The sequence below is a fragment of the Eubalaena glacialis genome, chromosome 3 (assembly GCF_028564815.1).
Source record: "Eubalaena glacialis isolate mEubGla1 chromosome 3, mEubGla1.1.hap2.+ XY, whole genome shotgun sequence".
NCBI classification, from domain to species: Eukaryota; Metazoa; Chordata; class Mammalia; order Artiodactyla; family Balaenidae; genus Eubalaena; species Eubalaena glacialis.
In genome coordinates this window covers 140,654,792-140,674,320 of record NC_083718.1, presented here as the reverse complement: position 1 = coordinate 140,674,320, position 19,529 = coordinate 140,654,792, and the positions used below count along the sequence as shown (strand labels likewise).

Sequence of the window (19,529 nt, the reverse complement as noted above, 5' to 3'; positions counted from 1 at the left end):
AGCACTATTGATGGTCAATATTACAAGTACATGTATGATTTTGCTGGGCCCCTGATGCTGTTTAACTCTCCTTTTACTTAATGAATATTGTCTCTTTTACAAACCATTGCTCAAAGTAATGGTCTAGATCAATCTCCACTTCCTCCATACTGAAATTAAATTCAAATATTCAGATTTCTGCCTTACTACTCTACTAACACTATACTCTCATAGGCCACAAGTGAACTCTTAATTAATTGCATTACTAAAAACTTATCTGAAAGTCACTACCCATAAGAGACTGTATTATTATAAAGTCTCAAGAAACCTGAGAGCTGCGTGTACATAACAGGGATAAAATCCTCAAGATTTTCTTTTCTTTAAATTTATTTTAATTTTTCTTTCAGTTTTATTGAGATATAATTGACATGCAGCACTATATAAATTTAAGGTGTACAGCATAATGATTTGACCTTCCTACATCATGAAATGATTACCACAATAAGTTTAATGAACAAGTTTTTCTTTATTCTCACAATATTATGTATACACTACCAAATGTAAAACAGATAGCTAGTGGGAAGCAGCCGCACAGCACAGGGAGATCAGCTGGGTACTTTGTGACCACCTAGAGGGGTGGGATAGGGAGGGTGGGAGGGAGACGCAAGAGGGAGGAGATATGGGGATATATGTATATGTATAGCTGATTCACTTTGTTATAAAGCAGAAACTAACACACCATTGTAAAGCAATTATACTCCAATAAAGATGTGAAAAAAAAAATGTCTTATACAGAAAAAGGTTAATCCATCACTGAACCTCTATTTACCTAACTCTATTAATCTAAATTATTTTGGATGATGATAGCTGGATTATAAAAATGAAATATATTGTTAACATTTTTTGAGCTCTTTCCAAATACAAGGCATAGTATTTATTACTTTACAAGCTGTATCCTGTTTAATCTTTAAAACAACTCTCTGGGGACTTCCCTGGTGGTGCAATGGTTAAGAATCCGCCTGCCAGTGCAGGGGACACGGGTTCGAACTCTGGTCCGGGAAGATCCCACATGCCGCGGAGCAACTAAGCCCGTGCGCCACAACTACTGAGCCTGTGCTCTAGAGCCCGCGAGCCACAACTATAGAGTCCACAAGCCACAACTACTGAAGCCGGCACGCCTAGAACCCGTGCTCCGCAACAAGAGAAGCCACCACAATGAGAAGCCCGCGCACTGCAACGAAGAGTAGCCCCTGCTCGCCGTAACTAGAGAAAGCCCACGCGTAGCAACGAAGACCCAACAAGCCAAAAATAAATAAATAAAAGTAAATAAATTAAAACAAAAACAACAACAAAAAAACAACTCTCTGTGGTAAATATTATCTCCATTTTATTGGTATGGAAACTGAAGCATAAATAAATTATTTCATTATTCAAGGGTACACAATAAGGAGCACAGTCAGGACTTGAACCCAGGTGTTTTTTTTTCTCTTCATTTTGAGGTAATACTGGTTTATAAAATTATATGTTTCATGTGTACAACCTTATATTTCCACTTCTGTATACACTACAGTGTGCTTACCACCAAAAATTTAGTTTCCATCTGTCACCATACAGTTGATCCCCTTTATCCATTTTGCCCTCCCTCTGTCCCCTCCCTTCTGGTAACCACTACTCTGTTCTCTGTATCTACATGTTTGTTTCGTTTAGTTCATTTATTCTGTTTTTTTGTTTCTCTGTTTTTTATATTCCACATATGAGTGAAATCATATTGTATTTGTCTTTCTCTGACTTATTTCACTTAGCATATACCCTCAAGGTCCATCCATGTTATCACAAATGGCAAGACTTCATCTTTTTATTTTACGGCTGAGTAGTATTCCATTGTATATATATATATGCTATGCCACATCTTCTTTATCCATTCATCCACTGATGGGCACTTAAGTTATTTCTATAACTTGGCTACTGTAAAATAATGCTGTAATGAACATAAGGGTGCATATATCTTTTTGAATTAGTATTTTTGTATTCTTTGGATAAATACTCCGAAATGGGATAACTGGATCATATGGTAGTCCTATTCTTAATTTTTTGCGGAATCTCCATACTGTTTTCCAAAGTGGCTACACCAATTTACATTCCCACCAACTGTGTATTAGACAGTATACTCTTTTGACATCAGTCTTAGCAATATCTTTCTAGATATATCTTATCCGGCAAGGGAAACAAAAGCAAAAATACATCAATGGGACTACATCAAACTAAAAAGCTTCTGCACAGCAAAGGAAACCATCAACAAAATGAAAATGCAACCTACTGAATGGGAGAAGATATTTGCAAATCATATATTCAATAAGGGGTTAATATCCAAAATATATAAAGAACGCATATAACTCAACAACAACAAAAACCTGATTAAAAAATGAGCAGAGAAGCTGAATAGACATTTTTTCAAAGACAAAGATGTCCAACTGGCACATGAAAAGATGCTGAACTGAGGTGTTTCTGACCTATGTTTATAATAATATTTCCCAAAGCGTAACTCATCACTGGCATCAAAATTCCTTGGTGAGACTGGTAAAGATACAACTTTTTAAAAACTAGGCTGCATTCAAGATCTACTAATCAAGAATATCACTAGATGGGGCCTAGAAATACGTTTTTCCAGGAGATTCTTATGCACATCAAAATTAATTAATGGCATTTTCTCTGAAGAAAGACTGGTTAAATAAAAAATCTGGACAATATAAAAAATTGGACATTTCTTGTCAAAAGAATTTTTTTTCTGTATTTAGGTCTATTTATTCCATTATATTCGCAAAAGCTTTCTCAAGGAGGTTTTCTTTAGCTGTTCCTGTAGCTGTTTTTCTCTTTTTTAATTTTATTTTGGAGTATAGTTGATTAACAATGTTGTGTTAGTTTCAGGTTTACAGCAAAGTGATTCAGTTATACTTACACATGTATCTATTCTTTTTCAAATTCTTTTCCCATTTAGGTTATTACATAATACTGAGCAGAGTTCCCTGTGCTATACAGAAGGTCCTGGTTCGTTATCTATTTTATTTTATTTTTTTTGAATTTTTGAATTTTATTTTATTTATTTTTTTATACAGCAGGTTCTTATTAGTCATCAATTTTATACACATCGGTGTATACATGTCAATACCAATCGGCCAATTCATCCCACCACTACCCCACTCCCCCCCGCTTTCCCCCCTTGGTGTCCATATGTTTGTTCTCTTCATCTGTGTCTCAATTTCTGCCCTGCAAACCGGTTCATCTGTACCATTTTTCTAGGTTCCACATATATGCGTTAATATACAATATTTGTTTTTCTCTTTCTGACTTACTTCACTCTGTATGACGGTCTCTAGATCCATCCACGTCTCAACAAATGACCCAATTTCATTCCTTTTTATGGCTGAGTAATATTCCATTGTATATATGTACCACATCATCTTTATCCATTCGTCTGTCGATGGGCATTTAGGTTGCTTCCATGACCTGGCTATTGTAAACAGTGCTGCAATGAACATTGGGGTGCATGTGTCTTCTTGAATTATGGTTTTCTCTGGGTATATGCCCAGTAGTGGGATTGCTGAATCATATGGTAATTCTATTTTTAGTTTTTTAAGGACCCTCCATACTGTTCTCCATAGTGGCTGTATCAATTTACATTCCCACCAACAGTGCAAGAGGGTTCCCTTTTCTCCACACCCTCTCCAGCATTTGTTGTTTGTAGATTTTCTGACGATGCCCATTCTAACTGGTGTGAGGTGATACCTCATTGTAGTTTTGTTTGTTTGTTTGTTTTTTATAAATTTATTTATTTATTTATTTAATTTATTTTTGGCTGCTTTGGGTCTTTGTTGCTGTGTGTGGGCTTTCTCTAGTTGCGGCGAGCGGGGGCTACTCTTCGGTGCATGGGCTTCTCATTGCGGTGGCTTCTCTTGTTGCGGAGCACAGGCTCTAGGCGTGCGGGCTTCAGTAGTTGTGGCTCGCGGGCTCTAGAGTGCAGGCTCAGGAGTTGTGGCACCCGGGCTTAGTTGCTCCGCGGCATGTGGGATCTTCCCGGACCAGGGCTCGAACCCGTGTCCCCTGCATTGGCAGGCGGATTCTTAACCACTGTGCCACCAGGGAAGCGTACCTCATTGTAGTTTTGATTTGCATTTCTCTAATAGTTAGTGATGTTGAGCAGCTTTTCATGTGCTTCTTGGCCATCTGTATGTCTTCTTTGGAGAAATGTCTATTTAGGTCTTCTGCCCATTTTTGGATTGGGTTGTTTGTTTTTTTAATACTGAGCTGCATGAGCTGTTTATATATTTTGGAGATTAATCCTTTGTCTGTTGATTCGATTGCAAATATTTTCTCCCATTCTGAGGGTTGTCTTTTCGTCTTGTTTATGGTTTCCTTTGCTGTGCAAAAGCTTTTAAGTTTCATTAGGTCCCATTTGTTTATTTTTGTTTTTATTTCCATTACTCTAGGAGGTGGATCCAAAAATATCTTGCTGTGATTTATATCAAAGAGTGTTCTTCCTATATTTTCCTCTAAGAGTTTTATAGTGTCTGGTCTTACATTTAGTTCTCTAATCCATTTTAAGTTTATTTTTGTGTATGGTGTTAGGGAGTGTTCTAATTTCATTCTTTTACATGTAGCCATCCAGTTTTCCCAGCACCACTTACTGAGGAGACTGTCTTTTCATTGTATATCTTTGCCTCCTTTGTCATAGATTAGCTGACCAAGATTATCTATTTTAAATATAGCAGTGTGTACATGTCAATCCCAAATTCCCAATCTATCCCTCCTTCCTACTCTTCTGACCTGGTAACCATAAGTTCTCTCTCTAGGTCTGTGAGTCTGTCTCTGTTTTATAAATAAGTTCATTTGTATCATTTTTTTTTTAGTTTCTGCATATCAGCAATATCATATGATACTTGTCTTTCTCTGTCTGACTTTCTTCACTTAGTATGATAATCTCCAGGTCCATCCATGTTGCTGCAAATGGCATTATTTCATTCTTTTTAATGGCTGAGTAATATTCCATTGTATATATGTACCACACCTACTTTATCCATTCACCTGTCAATGGACATTTAGGTTGCTTCCATGTCTTGGCTATTGTAAATAGCACTGCAATGAACATTGGGGCGCATGTATCCTTTCAAACCATGTTTTTATCTGTATATATGCCAGAAGTGGGATTGCTAGATCATATGGTAGCTCTATTTTTAGTTTTTTAAGGAACCTCTATACTGTTCTCCATAGCAGCTGTACCACTTTACATTCCCACCAACAGTGTAGGAGGGTTCCCTTTTCTCCACACCCTCTCCAGCATTTATTATTTGTAGACTTTCTGATGATGGCCATTCTGACCGGTGTGAGGTGATTTCTCATTGTAGTTTTGATGTGCATTTCTCTAGTAATTAGCGATGTTGAGCATCTTTTCATGTCTCTTGGTCATCTGTATGTCTTCTTTGAAGAAATGTCTATTTAGGTCTTCTGCCCATTTTTTGATTGGGTTGTTTGGTTTTTTGTTATTGAGCCACATGAGCTCTTTGTAAATTTTGGAGACTAATCCCTTGTTGGTCACATTGTTTGCAAATATTTTCTCCCATTCTGTGGGTTGTCTTTTCGTATTGTTTATGGTTTCGTTTGCTGTGCAAAAGCTTTTAGGTTTAATTAGGTCCCATTTGTTTATTTTAGTTTTTATTTCCATTATGCTAGGAGTCAGCTCAAAAAAGATATTGCTGCGATTTATGTCAAAGAGTGTTCTGCCTATGTTTTCCTCTAAGAGTTTTATAGTACCCAGTCTTACATTTAGGTCTTTAATCCATTTTGAGTTTATTTTTGTATATGGTGTTGGAGAATGTCCTAATTTCATTTTTTTATGTGTTGCTGTCCAGTTTTCCCAGCACCATTTATTGAAGAGACTATCTTTCCTCCATTGTATAGTTTTGCCTCCTCTGTCATAGATTAATCGACTATAGGTGTGTGGGTTTATTTCTGGGCTTTCTATCCTGTTCCATTGACCTATATTTCTGTTTTTGTGCTAGTACTATACTGCTTTGATGACTGTAGCTTTGTAGTATAGTCTGAAGTCAGGGAGACTGATTCCTCCAGCTCTGTTTTTCTTTCTCAAGATTGCTTTGGCTATTCAGGGTCTTTTGTGTCTCCATACAAATTTTAAGATTTTTTTGTTCTAGTTCTGTGAAAAATGCTATTGGTAATTTGATAGGGATTGCACTGAATCTGCAGATTGCCTTGGGCAGTATTATCATTTTGACAGTATCGATTCTTCCAATCCAAGTATATGGTATATATTTCCATCTGTTTATGTCACCTTTGATTTCTTTCATCAGCTTCTTATAACTTTCAGACTACAGGTCTTTTGTCTCCTTAGGTAGGTTTACTGGTTCTTGCCCTCTCGTGGGCAGGGCCATGCTCAGGAAGACTTTAAGCAGCCTGACTACTGATGGGTGGGGCTACGTTCCTGCCCTGTTGGTTGTTTGGCCTGATGTGTCCCAGCACTAGAGCCTATGGGCTGTTGGGTGGGGCTAGGTCTTGGGGAGGAAATGGCGATCTCCAGGAGGGCTCATGCTAATAAGTACTTGCCAGAACTGCTGCTGCCAGTGTCTTTGTCCCCGCTGTGAGCTACAGCCACCCCCCGCCTTGGCAGGAGACACTCCAACACTAGCAGGTAGGTCTGGCCCAGTCTCTTATGAGGTCACTGCTTTTTTTCCCCGGCTCCTGGTGCACGAGACCTTGTGTGTGCCCTCCAAGAGTGGAATTTCTGTTAGTTGTGATTTTGATGTTTTTGTAAGAAGGGGTGAGTTCACATCCTTCTACTCTGCTTTCTTGCCAGACAGTGCATATTCAAGTAGTCCCTGTAGCTGGTTTTTAATTGAAAAATTTTTTTCTTATTGTGGCAAAATATATATAAGATTTGCCATTTTCGCCATTTTAAAGTGTACAATTCAGTGGTACTAGTTACATTCACAACATCATACAACCATCACTACTATCTATTTTCAAAACTACTCTATGACCACAAACAGAAACTCTGTAACATTAAGCAATAACCCTTAGCCTCTGGTAATCTCTGATCTACTTTCTGTCTCTTTGAAGTTGTCTATTCTAGATATTACATATAATTGGAATTGTATAATGTTTGTCCTTTTGCATTTGGGTTATTTCACTTACCATATGCTTTCAAGGTTCATTGTGTTTGTAGCATGTATCAGAACCTCGTTCCTTTTTATGACTGAATAATTTTGTACATGGTGTAGAATTTTGATAGGCACTACACTGAATCTGTAGATCACTTCGGGTAGAGGTATTGACATCTTAACAAATTAAATCTTCTGCCCATGAACACAGGCTGTCTTTCCATTTATTTAGGTCTTCTTTAATTTCTCTCAGCAATACTTTGCAGTTTCCAGTGTACAAGTCTTTCACCTCTTTGGTTAAATTTATTCCTAGGTATTTTATTCTTTTAAATGCTACTGTAAATAGAATTGCCTCCTTCATTTGCTTTTCAAATTGTTTACTGCAGGTGTATAGAAACACAACTGATTTTTGTGTATTGATCATAATATACCCTGTAATTTTGCTGAATTTGTTTATTAGTACTAGCAGTTTCTTGTGCATTCTTTGGGAGTCTCTTTCTATAGGATCATGTCATCTGCAAATAGAGATAGTTTTATTTCTTCTTTTCCAGTTGGATGCCTTTTCATTCTTTTTCTTATCTAATTGCTCTGGCTAGAATTTTCAGTAAAATATTGAATACCAGTGGTGAAAGTGAGCATGCTTGTCTTGTTACTGATGTTTGAAGGAAAGTTTTCATTCTTTCCTTTCAAGAATTTTAAACAGTTGAAAATAAAAGTAAATACTGGTTTGCCTCTTAGTCTTTGATCACCTACAGGATATAGGCATAACTATATCTTCATCCTAAGCTTTTGATAAACATTTTCAACTAACTTACCCCCAGAGACCCTCATTTAAGCAGAAAATGATCCATAAGTCAGTATTCTTGTTCTTTGATTAAATACTTAAAATACAGTAAAGAGAAAATCAGAATTCTGAAATGTGGTTACTTGTCACAATTAAATTGTATAGATAAAAAACAAAAAACAAAACCCATTTCTGGCATAACATTACTTTTAAAAAGGTCTTATTTGGATTAGTATAGAAATAAAAGTTACTCTTCTGCTTATAAGAGAGTAAACCAGTGATTGAAAATACGCTTTATACAGCAGGAGGGATCCTTGTGATGACAGGACTATTCTGTATCTTGACTGTGGTGGTGGATACATGAACCTACATATGTGATAAAATTGCATAGAACATACACACATATACGAATGAATATGTATTGTAAAATTTAGAAACCTGAATAAAGATTGGTGCATTGTGTCAACATCAGTTTCCTGGTTCTGATATTGTACTACAGCTTTGCAAGATGTTATCATGTCAGGAAAGTGGGAAAAGGGTACACATGCTCTATGTTCTACTTCTCAAAATGACAAACCTACAATTATATGAAAATAAACTTTATAGAAGGACAGTCACCATTACTGCATTTTTTGTAGCCGTGCCAGCAGCAGCAAGAAATTGCAAAGAGGAAGAAAAACCAATGGCAGTGAATTATATATTTTCATTTTAGAGAATAAAGAATATGGAAGTTCACATAAAATATTAATGTGTAGGTGTTTGTTTAATTTATAAACAAACTTTATTGACATATTGAGCTTTATTGACATGTCACTAATTGCCTGTCTTCTGGGAAAAAAAAATTTACCTAAAACATGGAACTATATTTTCCTGCTGGAGAATTCTTACATTTAAAACTTGCCAAGTCAATTAACAGGCAGTGATTTCAGGACATATTCGTAAGTGGAAAGCGCGAAGTATGAAAGAGTATAAGTTGTATGCCATCTTTGTATAAGAAGAGAAATGAGATAAAATAAATGAAATGGCTTAATTTTATAAAAATAAACATATGAAAGGTAAACCAGAAACTAATTAATTTGGTTACTTATAGGGACTACACAGAAGGAATGCAGCAGGGGATAGTAACACATCTCTATGTATACTTTTTTGTAAAGTTTTGACTTTTGGAACCACATCAGTTGTTTTACATAGTCAAAAAACAAAAATAAAAAAGGATGAGAAAAAACATCAAAATTGCATATAAACATCAACAAGCTAACCTAACTACTTCACATGACTGACTAATTCTTCATATGGAGAACTAATCCAAGTAGTTCTGAACACCGTAATTTGACTATATACCTTCAAACTAAAGACAAAAAAGAATGCAAACAAAAATGCTTTTGCAGGTTTGTTTTTAGCAGTGCAGGAATTCTGAAACTATTTTGTGTATATTGTAGGAATAAGCAAGTGTGCAAATGGACTGCTGCTAATAGGAGCCAGAGATCTACTGTTTGAAAAGGAGTGCAAATATGGAAAGGGGGAGGCAAGGAAAGACACTATATCACTATGAACTCATGAATTTCAAAAAGGCCAGCTAACAGAAAGAATGATAGGGTTAGAAAATCACTGCTATGCAACCGTCTTCGTAATACTAGCTCAGTAAATTGCCTTCCCCAATGTGGGTGGGCATCATCCAATGCACTGAGGGTCTGAATAGAAGAAAAAGCAGATGAAGGGAGGATGGGTTCCCTGCCTGCCTGCTTTAGCTGGGATATTGTTCTTCTGCCCTTGAACTGAGATTTACACCATTGGCTTCCCTGGTCGTCAGGCCTCTAGTCTTGGACTGAAATTACTCCACTGGCTTTCCTGGATCTCCAGCTTGCTGATGGTACATGGTAGGACTTAGCCTCCATAATTGCATGAGTCAATTCCTCATAATAAATCTATCTATATAGGTAATTGTATATATAATTCATTATTAATCTATTATTAATTAATAATTATTACATCAGTAATACATTTTTGTTGTCATTATTATATTACTATATGTATGTACATTTGCTATTGGTTCTGCTTCTCTGGAAAACCACAATCTAATACAATTGCCAAAACAAAACATAAAATGTTATAATCATTTAAAATTGATCTAAAAATACAAAATGTTCAGTTTAATTTCAGGTTTTAAAAAATCCAAGTCTTTAGAATGGTTTTACAGAATAATAAAACAAATATAAACAAATGGAATAAATAAAGAGCTTATTACTAAAGCTAATAAAACAGCTCTATTGACTAGGTCTGAGTAATTTTATGATGGGTGGAAAAAAAAATCAGAAACATAATTTTTATACATTGTAAGATATCTTGGCTTGTACTTAAATTCATTAATTCTAACACCAAGTCATGGAGTGATATACATAAATAACAGGGATCTTTAGAAACAAATATTGAGGGAAATTAAATAAATATTGGCAAATTCCTAAGTGACCCATAACAAAGGTTCTTGCTCCTCCCTTGCTACTTGAAAGCTCACTGCTATGGGAGCTACTATGTATATGTATAACTGAATCACTTTGTTGTACTAACACAACATTGTTAATCAACTATATTCCAATATAAAATAAAAAGTTAAAAAAAAATGTCAAGCTGTAAGCAGATTGATGGGTTCAGAAGAAGAAAAAAGGAAAAACACTATGAAAAGTTAGGATAGCTTAAGTGGAGCTGATTCAGGGGAAAGCAACACTGTGTAAGTCTGGTTTGCTTACATGGTATCACTACTGTCCAAAAATATTTTCTCATTGCCTGTCTTCTTTTACTTCTAAGTTTGTTATACTTCATACAACTGTATCAGAGATTAATTTGGTTTAACAGGTAATTGCTTTCAAATACAAGATTATATGTGATTCAAAAATTGTTACTTGCCACTTGCTTTCTATATATCCCTTTGTACAGTTTGAGTTTTTACTATGTACATCTACTGTCTCTTTTAAAATATATTAAATGAGTTAAACAAAAAAATAATGCTTCTCATTTAATATCTAGTTGAGATTGGTTTCACCAAGGAAATTGGAACTTTGGTTAGAGGAAGGAGGAATGGTAATTAACAACAAAAATATCTGTGGGATAGGGCACATGAAAATATTTGGAACTGGGGGGAGTATGGCTAGGGAAAGCAGCTATAAAAACAGATAAAGGGGTACAGGTGATAGATGAAGCTGTCAAAGAAGGAGACCTCTGAGAAAACTCTTCCCTTTGTCCCTATTGTACTCTAAGTGGCACTCTCCGTATCTTTTTATCTAGACTACTACTGATTAATACTATACTTCACCTACATTATGAAAAAAATAGACTTGTAGCCCTGACTTGAGGTTATAACCACAAATAATAACACAATTTGTATGGAAAATGCATTCTAGGGTTCACTCAAATGATTTAAAAAACACTCAGACCCAAGATTGAACCAGAAAGAAATAGAAAATATGAACAGACCAATCACAACTACTGAAATTGAAACAGTAATTTAAAAACTACCAAAAAACAAAAGTCCAGGATCAGATGGCTTCACAGGCAAATTCTACCAAACATCTGGACAAGAGTTAAAACTGACCCTTTTGAAACCATTCAAAAAATTGCAGAAGAAGGAACACTTCTGAACTCATTCTATGAAGTCAACGTAACTCTGATACCAAAACCAGACAAACATATCACAAAAAAAGAAAATTACATGCCAATACACACATGTAAAAATCTTCAACAAAATATGAGCAAACCAAATCCAACGATACATTAAAAGGATCATACATCATGATCAAGTGGAATTTATCCCAGGGATGCAAGGATTTTTCAATATCAGCAAATCAATCAACATGAAACACCACATTAACAAATGAATAATAAAAAGCATGTGATCATCTCAATAGATGCAGAAAAAGCTTTTGATAAAACTCAACATCCATTTATGATAAAAACTCTCCAGAAAGTGGGCATAGAGGGCATATACCTCAACATAATATAGGCCATATATGACAAACCCACAGCTAATATCATACTCAACAGTGAAAAGCTGGAAGCATTTCCTCTAAGATCAGGAACAAGACAAGGATGCCCTCGCTTGCCACTTTTATTCAACATAGTTTTGGAAGTCCTAGCCACAGCAATCAGAGAAGAAAAACAAATAAAAGTAATCCAAATTGGAAATGAAGTAAAAGAAGTAAAACTGTCACTGTTTGCAGATGACATGATACTATACGTAGAGAATCCTAAAGATGCCACCATAAAACTACTAGAGCTCATCAATAAATTGGTAAAGTTGCAGGATACAAAATTAATATACAGAAACCTGTTGCAATTCTATACACTAACAACGAAAGAGAAATTAAACAATCCCATTTACCAGCATATCCAACAGAATAAAATACCTAGGAATAAACCTACCAAAGGAGGAAAAAGACCTGTACTCCAAAAACAATAAGACCCTGATGAAAGAAACTGAAGACAACACAAACAGAAACACATACTGTACACCTGGAATGGAAGACTCAATATTGCTAAAATGACCATACTACCCAAGGAAATCTACAGATTCAGTGCAATCCCTATCAAATTACCAATAGCATTTTTCACAGAACTAGAACAAGTAATTTAAACATTTGTATGGAAACACAAAAGACCCTGAAGAGCCAAAACAATCCTGAGAAAGAATGGAGCTGGAGGAATCAGGCTCCCTGACTTCAGGCTATACTGCAAAGCTACAGTCATCAAAACAGTACAGTACTGGCACAAAAACAGACACATAGATCAATGGAACAGGAGAGACCAGAAATAAACCCACGCACTTACGATCAATTAATCTACAACAAAGGAGGCAAGAATATACAATGGAGAAAAGACAGTCTCTTCAATGGGTGGTGATGAGAAAACCAAACAGCTACATGTAAAAAGGTGAAATTAGGACATTCTCTAACACCATATACAAAAAAAAAATGTATTAAAGATCTAAATGTAAGACTGGATACTACAAAACTCACAGAGAAAACACAGGCAGAACACTCTTTGACATAAATCGCAGCAATATCTTTCTCGAGCTCCTAGCGTAATGGAAATAAAAACTAAAATAAACAAATCGGACCTAATTAAACCTAAAAGCTTTTGCACAGCAAACGAAACCATAAGCAATACGAAAAGACAACCCACAGAATGGGAGAAAATATTTGCAAACAATGTGACCAACAAGGGATTAGTCTCCAAAATTTGCAAAGAGCTCATATGGCTAAATAACAAAAAAAACAAACAACCCAATCAAAAAATGGACAGAAGACCTAAATAGACATTTCTCCAAAGAAGACATACAGATGACGAAGAGGCACATGAAAAGATGCTCAACATCGCTAATTACTACAGAAATGCACATCAAAACTACAATAAGAAAGCACCTCACACCGGTCAGAATGGCCATCATCAGAAAGTCTACAAATAATAAATGCTGGAGAGGGTGTGGAGAAAAGGGAACCCTCCTACACTGTTGGTGGGAATGTAAAGTGGTACAGCTGCTATGGAGAACAGTATAGAGGTTCCTTAAAAAACTAAAAATAGAGCTACCATATGATCTAGCAATCCCACTTCTGGCATATATACAGATAAAAACATGGTTTGAAAGGATACATGCGCCCCAGTGTTCATTGCAGTGCTATTTACAATAGCCAAGACATCGAAGCAACCTAAGTGTCCATCGACAGATGAATGGATAAACAAGGTGTGTTGTATATACACAACGGGATATTACTCAGCCATAAAAAGAATGAAATAATGCCATTTGCAGCAACATGAAAGGACCTAGAGATGATACTAAGTAAAGTAAGTCAGACAGAGAAATACAAATATCATATGATATCACTTATATGTGGAATCTAAAAAAACATGATACAAATGAACTTGCTTACAAAACAGAAGCAGACTCACAGACATAGAAAACAAACTTATGGTTACCAAGGGAAAAGTGGGGGGAAGGGAGGGATAAATTAGCAGTTTGGGATTAACAGATTCACATTACTCAATATAAAATAGATAAACAACAGGGACCTACTGTATAGCACAGGGAACTATATTCAATATCTTGTAATAACCTATAGGTTGTAATAACATATATAGATATATACACACACATATATATATGTATATAAAACTGAATTGCTTTGCTGTACACCTGAAACTAACACAACGTTGTAAATCAACTATACTTCAATTTAAATAAATAAATAAATAACATTTTGAAACATAACCCATACCCATTTCTAAGTTAGAGTAGATATATTAACTTACAACATGAGACCATAAGCTCCCAATGGGTAGATGTTTCATTTTCCTCATCTTTACCCATCCATCATATTGTATGGCACACAGAAGATACAGCTGGAAAGGTAAATGAGCTGAACATATGAAGTACTTTAAAACTTTAACCCCCTGTTCTGCTTATTTCAATTTTTCCAGCCTCAGTGGATAGATATAAATATTCTTCCCAGAATACACAGGCAGTAGCTTTTTACACATAATGACTTCATTCAAGGCACCCTTGACAGGCCAATATGAAAATGATTGATGGCTGATAAGCCTTCTAGGTTCCTCTAGATTCCTTACTCTGCTGGCTTCACTGTGTTCCTAGCTCTTGAACCAGCATTATGTTCCAAGACAATGTATTACTTGTCCATCCATGTAAATCCAAAGAGGGTGTTTCCCTCAGTTTTACCCTAAGCTAGTCTCTTATGCATAGGCTGGGGAAACTGGGCTAAATGGGTATTAAAATAAAGGTATCATATATCACCATCATATGAACATGGCAAAACACATCATAAATAAAGTATTTTACTTTAAGAAAAAATACTTCTACTCAGGTATAAACTATTCATTTCTGCAAAGAAATGATTTATCTTAAATCATCACTTTAACAAATATGACCTTTTTCTTTTAAGACACACGAGTATATTATTTCAGCAACAACAAACTTACTCATCATTGTCTTGTGTAGTAGATTCCCTTCTTTCGGTTATACTGAGGTGATTCCAGTTTTTCCTCTTTCCTATATGTATGCAATAAAAAGAACGTAAAGTTAAGGCAAAAACTGTCAAATTTTAAATAGAATTTAAATCACCAACTTTCCAATAGAAAATAAAAGGGTAGACAAATGAAAGAAGAGTAGGTAAAGAAAAAGTATCCTGAAATGTGCTACAGGAAAATTTTTTCACTATTGTGGATAACTTTTCAATAGGTAGTGTTTTTTTTTAAATTTACCAGTCACCTAATTTTTTATTCATGATTACATTATATAGAAGAAATAATCTTTTGAATAAAATTTCCATTGGGGCTTGGTATATTAAAAAGAAAAACTAGATAAATCCACTTTGATAATATAATTAGTTTAAAATACATTAGTTTTTCATCAAATATTTTAATGAGGAGGGACCTTCAAGATGGTGGAGGAGTAAGACATGGAGATCATCTTCCTACCCACAAATACATCAGAAATACATCTACATGTGGAACAACTCCTACAGAACACCTACTGAATGCTGGCAGAAGACCTCAAGCTTCCCAAAAGGCAAGAAATTCCCCACGTACCTGGGTAGGGCAAAAGAAAAAAGAAAAAACAGAGACAAAACAATAGGGACGGGACCTGCACCTCTGGGAGGGAGCTGTGAAGGAGGAAAAGTTTCCACACACTAGGAAGCCCCTTCACTGGTGGAGACGGGGCGTAGCGGGGGTAAGCTTCGGAGCCACAGAGGAGAGCACAGCAACAGGGGTGCAGAGGGCAAAGCAGAGAGATTCCCGCACAGAGGACCAGTGCCGACCAGCACTCACCAGCCCGAGAGGCTTGTCTGCTCACCCGCCAGGGCGGGTGGGGGCTGGGAGCTGAGGCTTTGGCTTCGGAGGTCAGATCCCAGGGAGAGGACTGGGGTTGGCTGTGTGAACACAGCCTGAAGGGGGCTAGTGCACCACAGCTAGCCGGGAGTCCAGGAAAAGTCTGGAACTGCCTAAGAGTCAAAAGACCCTTGTTTCGGGGTGCGCAAGGAGAGGAGATTCAGAGCACTGACTAAATGAACTTCAGAGACAGGTGCAAGCCACGGCTATCAGCCCAGACACCAGGGACGGGCATGAAACACTAACGCTGCTGCTGCAGTCACCAAGAATCTTGTGTGCAAGCACAGGTCAATATCCACACCCATGCCCCGGGGAGCCTGTGCAGCCCGCCACTGCCAGGGTCCCGTGATCCAGGGACAACTTCCCCAGGAGAACACATGGCATGCCTCGGGCTGTTGCAGCGTCATGCTGGCCTCTGCCACTGCAGGCTCACCCCACATTCTGTACCCCTCCCTCCCCACAGCCTGAGTGAGCCAGAGCCCCCGAATCAGCTGCTCCTTTAACCCCCTCCTTTCTGGGTGAAGAACAGATGCCAGAGGGTGACATACATGCAGAGGCAGGGCCAAATCCAAAGCTGAACCCTCGGAGCTGTGCGAACAAAGAAGAGAAAGGGAAATTTCTCTGTGCAGCCTCAGGAGCAGCAGATTAAATCTCCACAATCAACTAAATGTACCCTGCATCTGTGGAATACCAGAATACACAACAAATCATCCCAAAATTGAGGCGGTGGACTTTGGGAGCAACTACAGACTTGGGGTTTGCTGTATGTGACTGACTAGTTTCTGATTTTTATGTTTATCTTAGTTTTTAGCACTTGTTATCCTTGGTGGATTTGTTTATTGGTTTTGTTGCTCTCTTCTTTTTTTTATTACTTTTATTTTAATAATTAAAAAAATTTTTAATTTTAATTATTTTATTTTATTAAAAAAATTATTTTTTCTTACTTTCTTTTTTTTCTCCCTTTTCTTCTGAGCTGACAGGGTCTTGGTGCTCTGGCCGGGTGTCAGGCCTGAGCCCTGACGTGAGAGAGCTGAGTTCAGGACATTGGACCACCAGAGACCTCCCGGCCACACATAATATCAATCGGCAAGAGCTCTCCCAGAGATCTCCATCTCAACAATAAGACCCAGCTCCACTCAACGACCAGCAAACTCCAGTGCTGGACACCGCATGCCAAACAACTAGCAAGACAGGAACACAACCCCACCCATTAGCAGAGAGGCTGCCTAAACTCATAATAAGTTCACAGATACCCCAAAACATACCACTGGATGCAGTACTGCTCACCAGAAAGACAAGATCCAGCCTCATCCACCAGAACACAGGCACCAGTCCCCTCCACCAGGAAGCCTACACAACCCACGGAACCAACCTTAGCCACTGGGGGCAGACACCAAAAACAATGGGAACTAAGAACCTGAAGCCTGCAAAAAGGAGACCCCAAACACAGTAAGTTAAGCAAAATGAGAAGACAGAGAAATAAATACACAGCAGATGAAGGAGCAAGGTAAAAACCCACCAGACCAAACAAATGAAGAGGAAATAGGCAGTCTACCTGAAAAAGAATCCAGAGTAATTATAGAAAAGATGATCCAAAATCTTGGAAATAGAATGGAGAAAATACAAGAAATGTTTAACAAGGACCTAGAAGAACTAAAGAGCAAACAAACAATGATGAACAACACAATAAATGAAATTAAAAATTCTCTAGAAGGAATCAATAGGAGAATAACTGAGGCAGAAGAATGGATAAGTGACCTGGAAGACAAAATAGTGGAAATAACTACTGCAGAGCAGAATAAAGAAAAAAGAATGAAAAGAACTGAGGACAGTGTCAGAGACCTCTGGGACAACATTAAACACACCAACATTCGAATTCTAGGGGTCCCAGAAGAAGAAGAGAAAAAGAAAGGGACTGAGAAAATACTTGAAGAGATTATAGTTGAAAACTTCCCTAATATGGGAAAGGAAACAGTCAATCAGTCCACGAAGCACCGAGAGTCCCATACAGGATAAATCCAAGGAGAAACACACCAAGACACCTATTAATCAAGCTATCAAAAATTAAATACAAAGAAAAACTATTAAAAGCAGCAAGGGAAAAGCAACAAATAACATACAAGGGAATCCCCATAAGGTTAACAGCTGATCTTCCAGCAGAAACTCTACAAGCCAGAAGGGAGTGGCAGGACATATTTAAAGTGATGGAACGGAAAAACCTACAACCAAGATTACTCTACCCAGCAAGGATCTCAGATTTGACGGAGAAATTAAAACTTTACAGACAAGCAAAAGCTAAGAGAATTCAGCACCACCAAACCAGCTTTACAACAAACGCTAAAAGAACTTCTCTAGGCAGGAAACACAAGAGAAGGAAAAGACCTACAAGAACAAACCCAAAGCAATTAAGAAAATGGTAATAGGAACATACATATTGATAATTACCATAAATGTATATGGATTAAATGCTCCAACCAAAAGACACAGACCGGCTGAATGGATACAAAAACAAGACCTGTATACATGCTGTCTACAAGAGACCCACTTCAGACCTAGAGACACATACAGACTGAAAGTGAGGGGATGGAAAAAGGTATTCCATGCAAATGGAAATCAAAAGAAAGCTGGAGTAGCAATTCTCATATCAGACAAAATAGACTTTAAAATAAAGATTATTACCAGAGACAAAGAAGGACACTACATAATGATCAAGGGATAAATCCAAGAAGAAGATATAACAATTGTAAATATTTATGCACCCAACATAAGAGCACCTCAATACACAAGGCAAATGCTAACAGCCATAGAAGGGGAAATCGACAGTAACACAATCATACTAGGGGACTTTAACACCCCACTTTCACCAATGGACAGATCATCCAAAATGAAAATAAATAAGGAAACACAAGCTTTAAATGACACAGTAAACAAGATGGACTTTATTTATATTTATAGGACATTCCATCCAAAAACAACAGAATACACTTTCTTCTCAAGTGCTCATGGAACATTCTCCAGGATAGATGATATCTTGGGTCACAAATCAAGCCTTGGTAAAGTTAAGAAAATTGAAATTATATCAAGTGTCTTTTCTGACCACAATGCTATGAGAATAGATATCAAGTACAGGAAGAAAACTGTAAAAAATACAAACACATGGAGGCTAAACAATACGCTACTAAATAACCAAGAGATCACTGAAGAAATCAAAGAGGAAATCAAAAAATACCCAGAAACAGGGCTTCCCTGGTGGCGCAGTGGTTAAGAATCCGCCTGCCAATGCAGGGGACATGGGTTCAAGCCCTGGTCCGGGAAGATCCCACATGCTGTGGAGCAACTAAGCCTGTGTGCCACAACTACTGAGCCTGTGCTCTAGAGCCCGTGAGCCACTACTACTGAGCCCATGAGCCACAGCTACTGAAGCTTGTGCACCTAGAGCCTGTGCTCCGCAACAAGAGAAGCCACCGCAGTGAGAAGCCCATACACCACAACGAAGAGTAGACCCTGCTCGCCGCAACCAGAGAAAGCCCGCACGCAGCAACGAAGACCCAACACAGCCTAAAATAAATAAAATAAATTAAAAAAAAAAAGCTTTAAAAAAACATGAAGTTCTAAAAAAATAAAAAACCTAGAAACAAATGACAATGAAAACACAATGACCCAAAACCTATGGGATGCAGCAAAAGCAGTTCTAAGAGGGAAGTTTAGAG

The 19,529-nt window shown here is 37.2% G+C and overlaps 1 protein-coding gene across 1 annotated transcript in view; it reads right to left on the bottom strand.

Moving 5' to 3' along the window:
* The window catches only part of ITGB3BP (integrin subunit beta 3 binding protein), a 99,015-nt gene that overhangs the window by 17,797 nt on the left and 61,689 nt on the right, over positions 1-19,529 (bottom strand). The window contains exon 4 of the mRNA XM_061186487.1: positions 14,911-14,980. Within this exon, the coding sequence (XP_061042470.1) occupies positions 14,911-14,980 (70 nt within the window). The remainder of the gene's footprint in view (positions 1-14,910; positions 14,981-19,529) is intronic.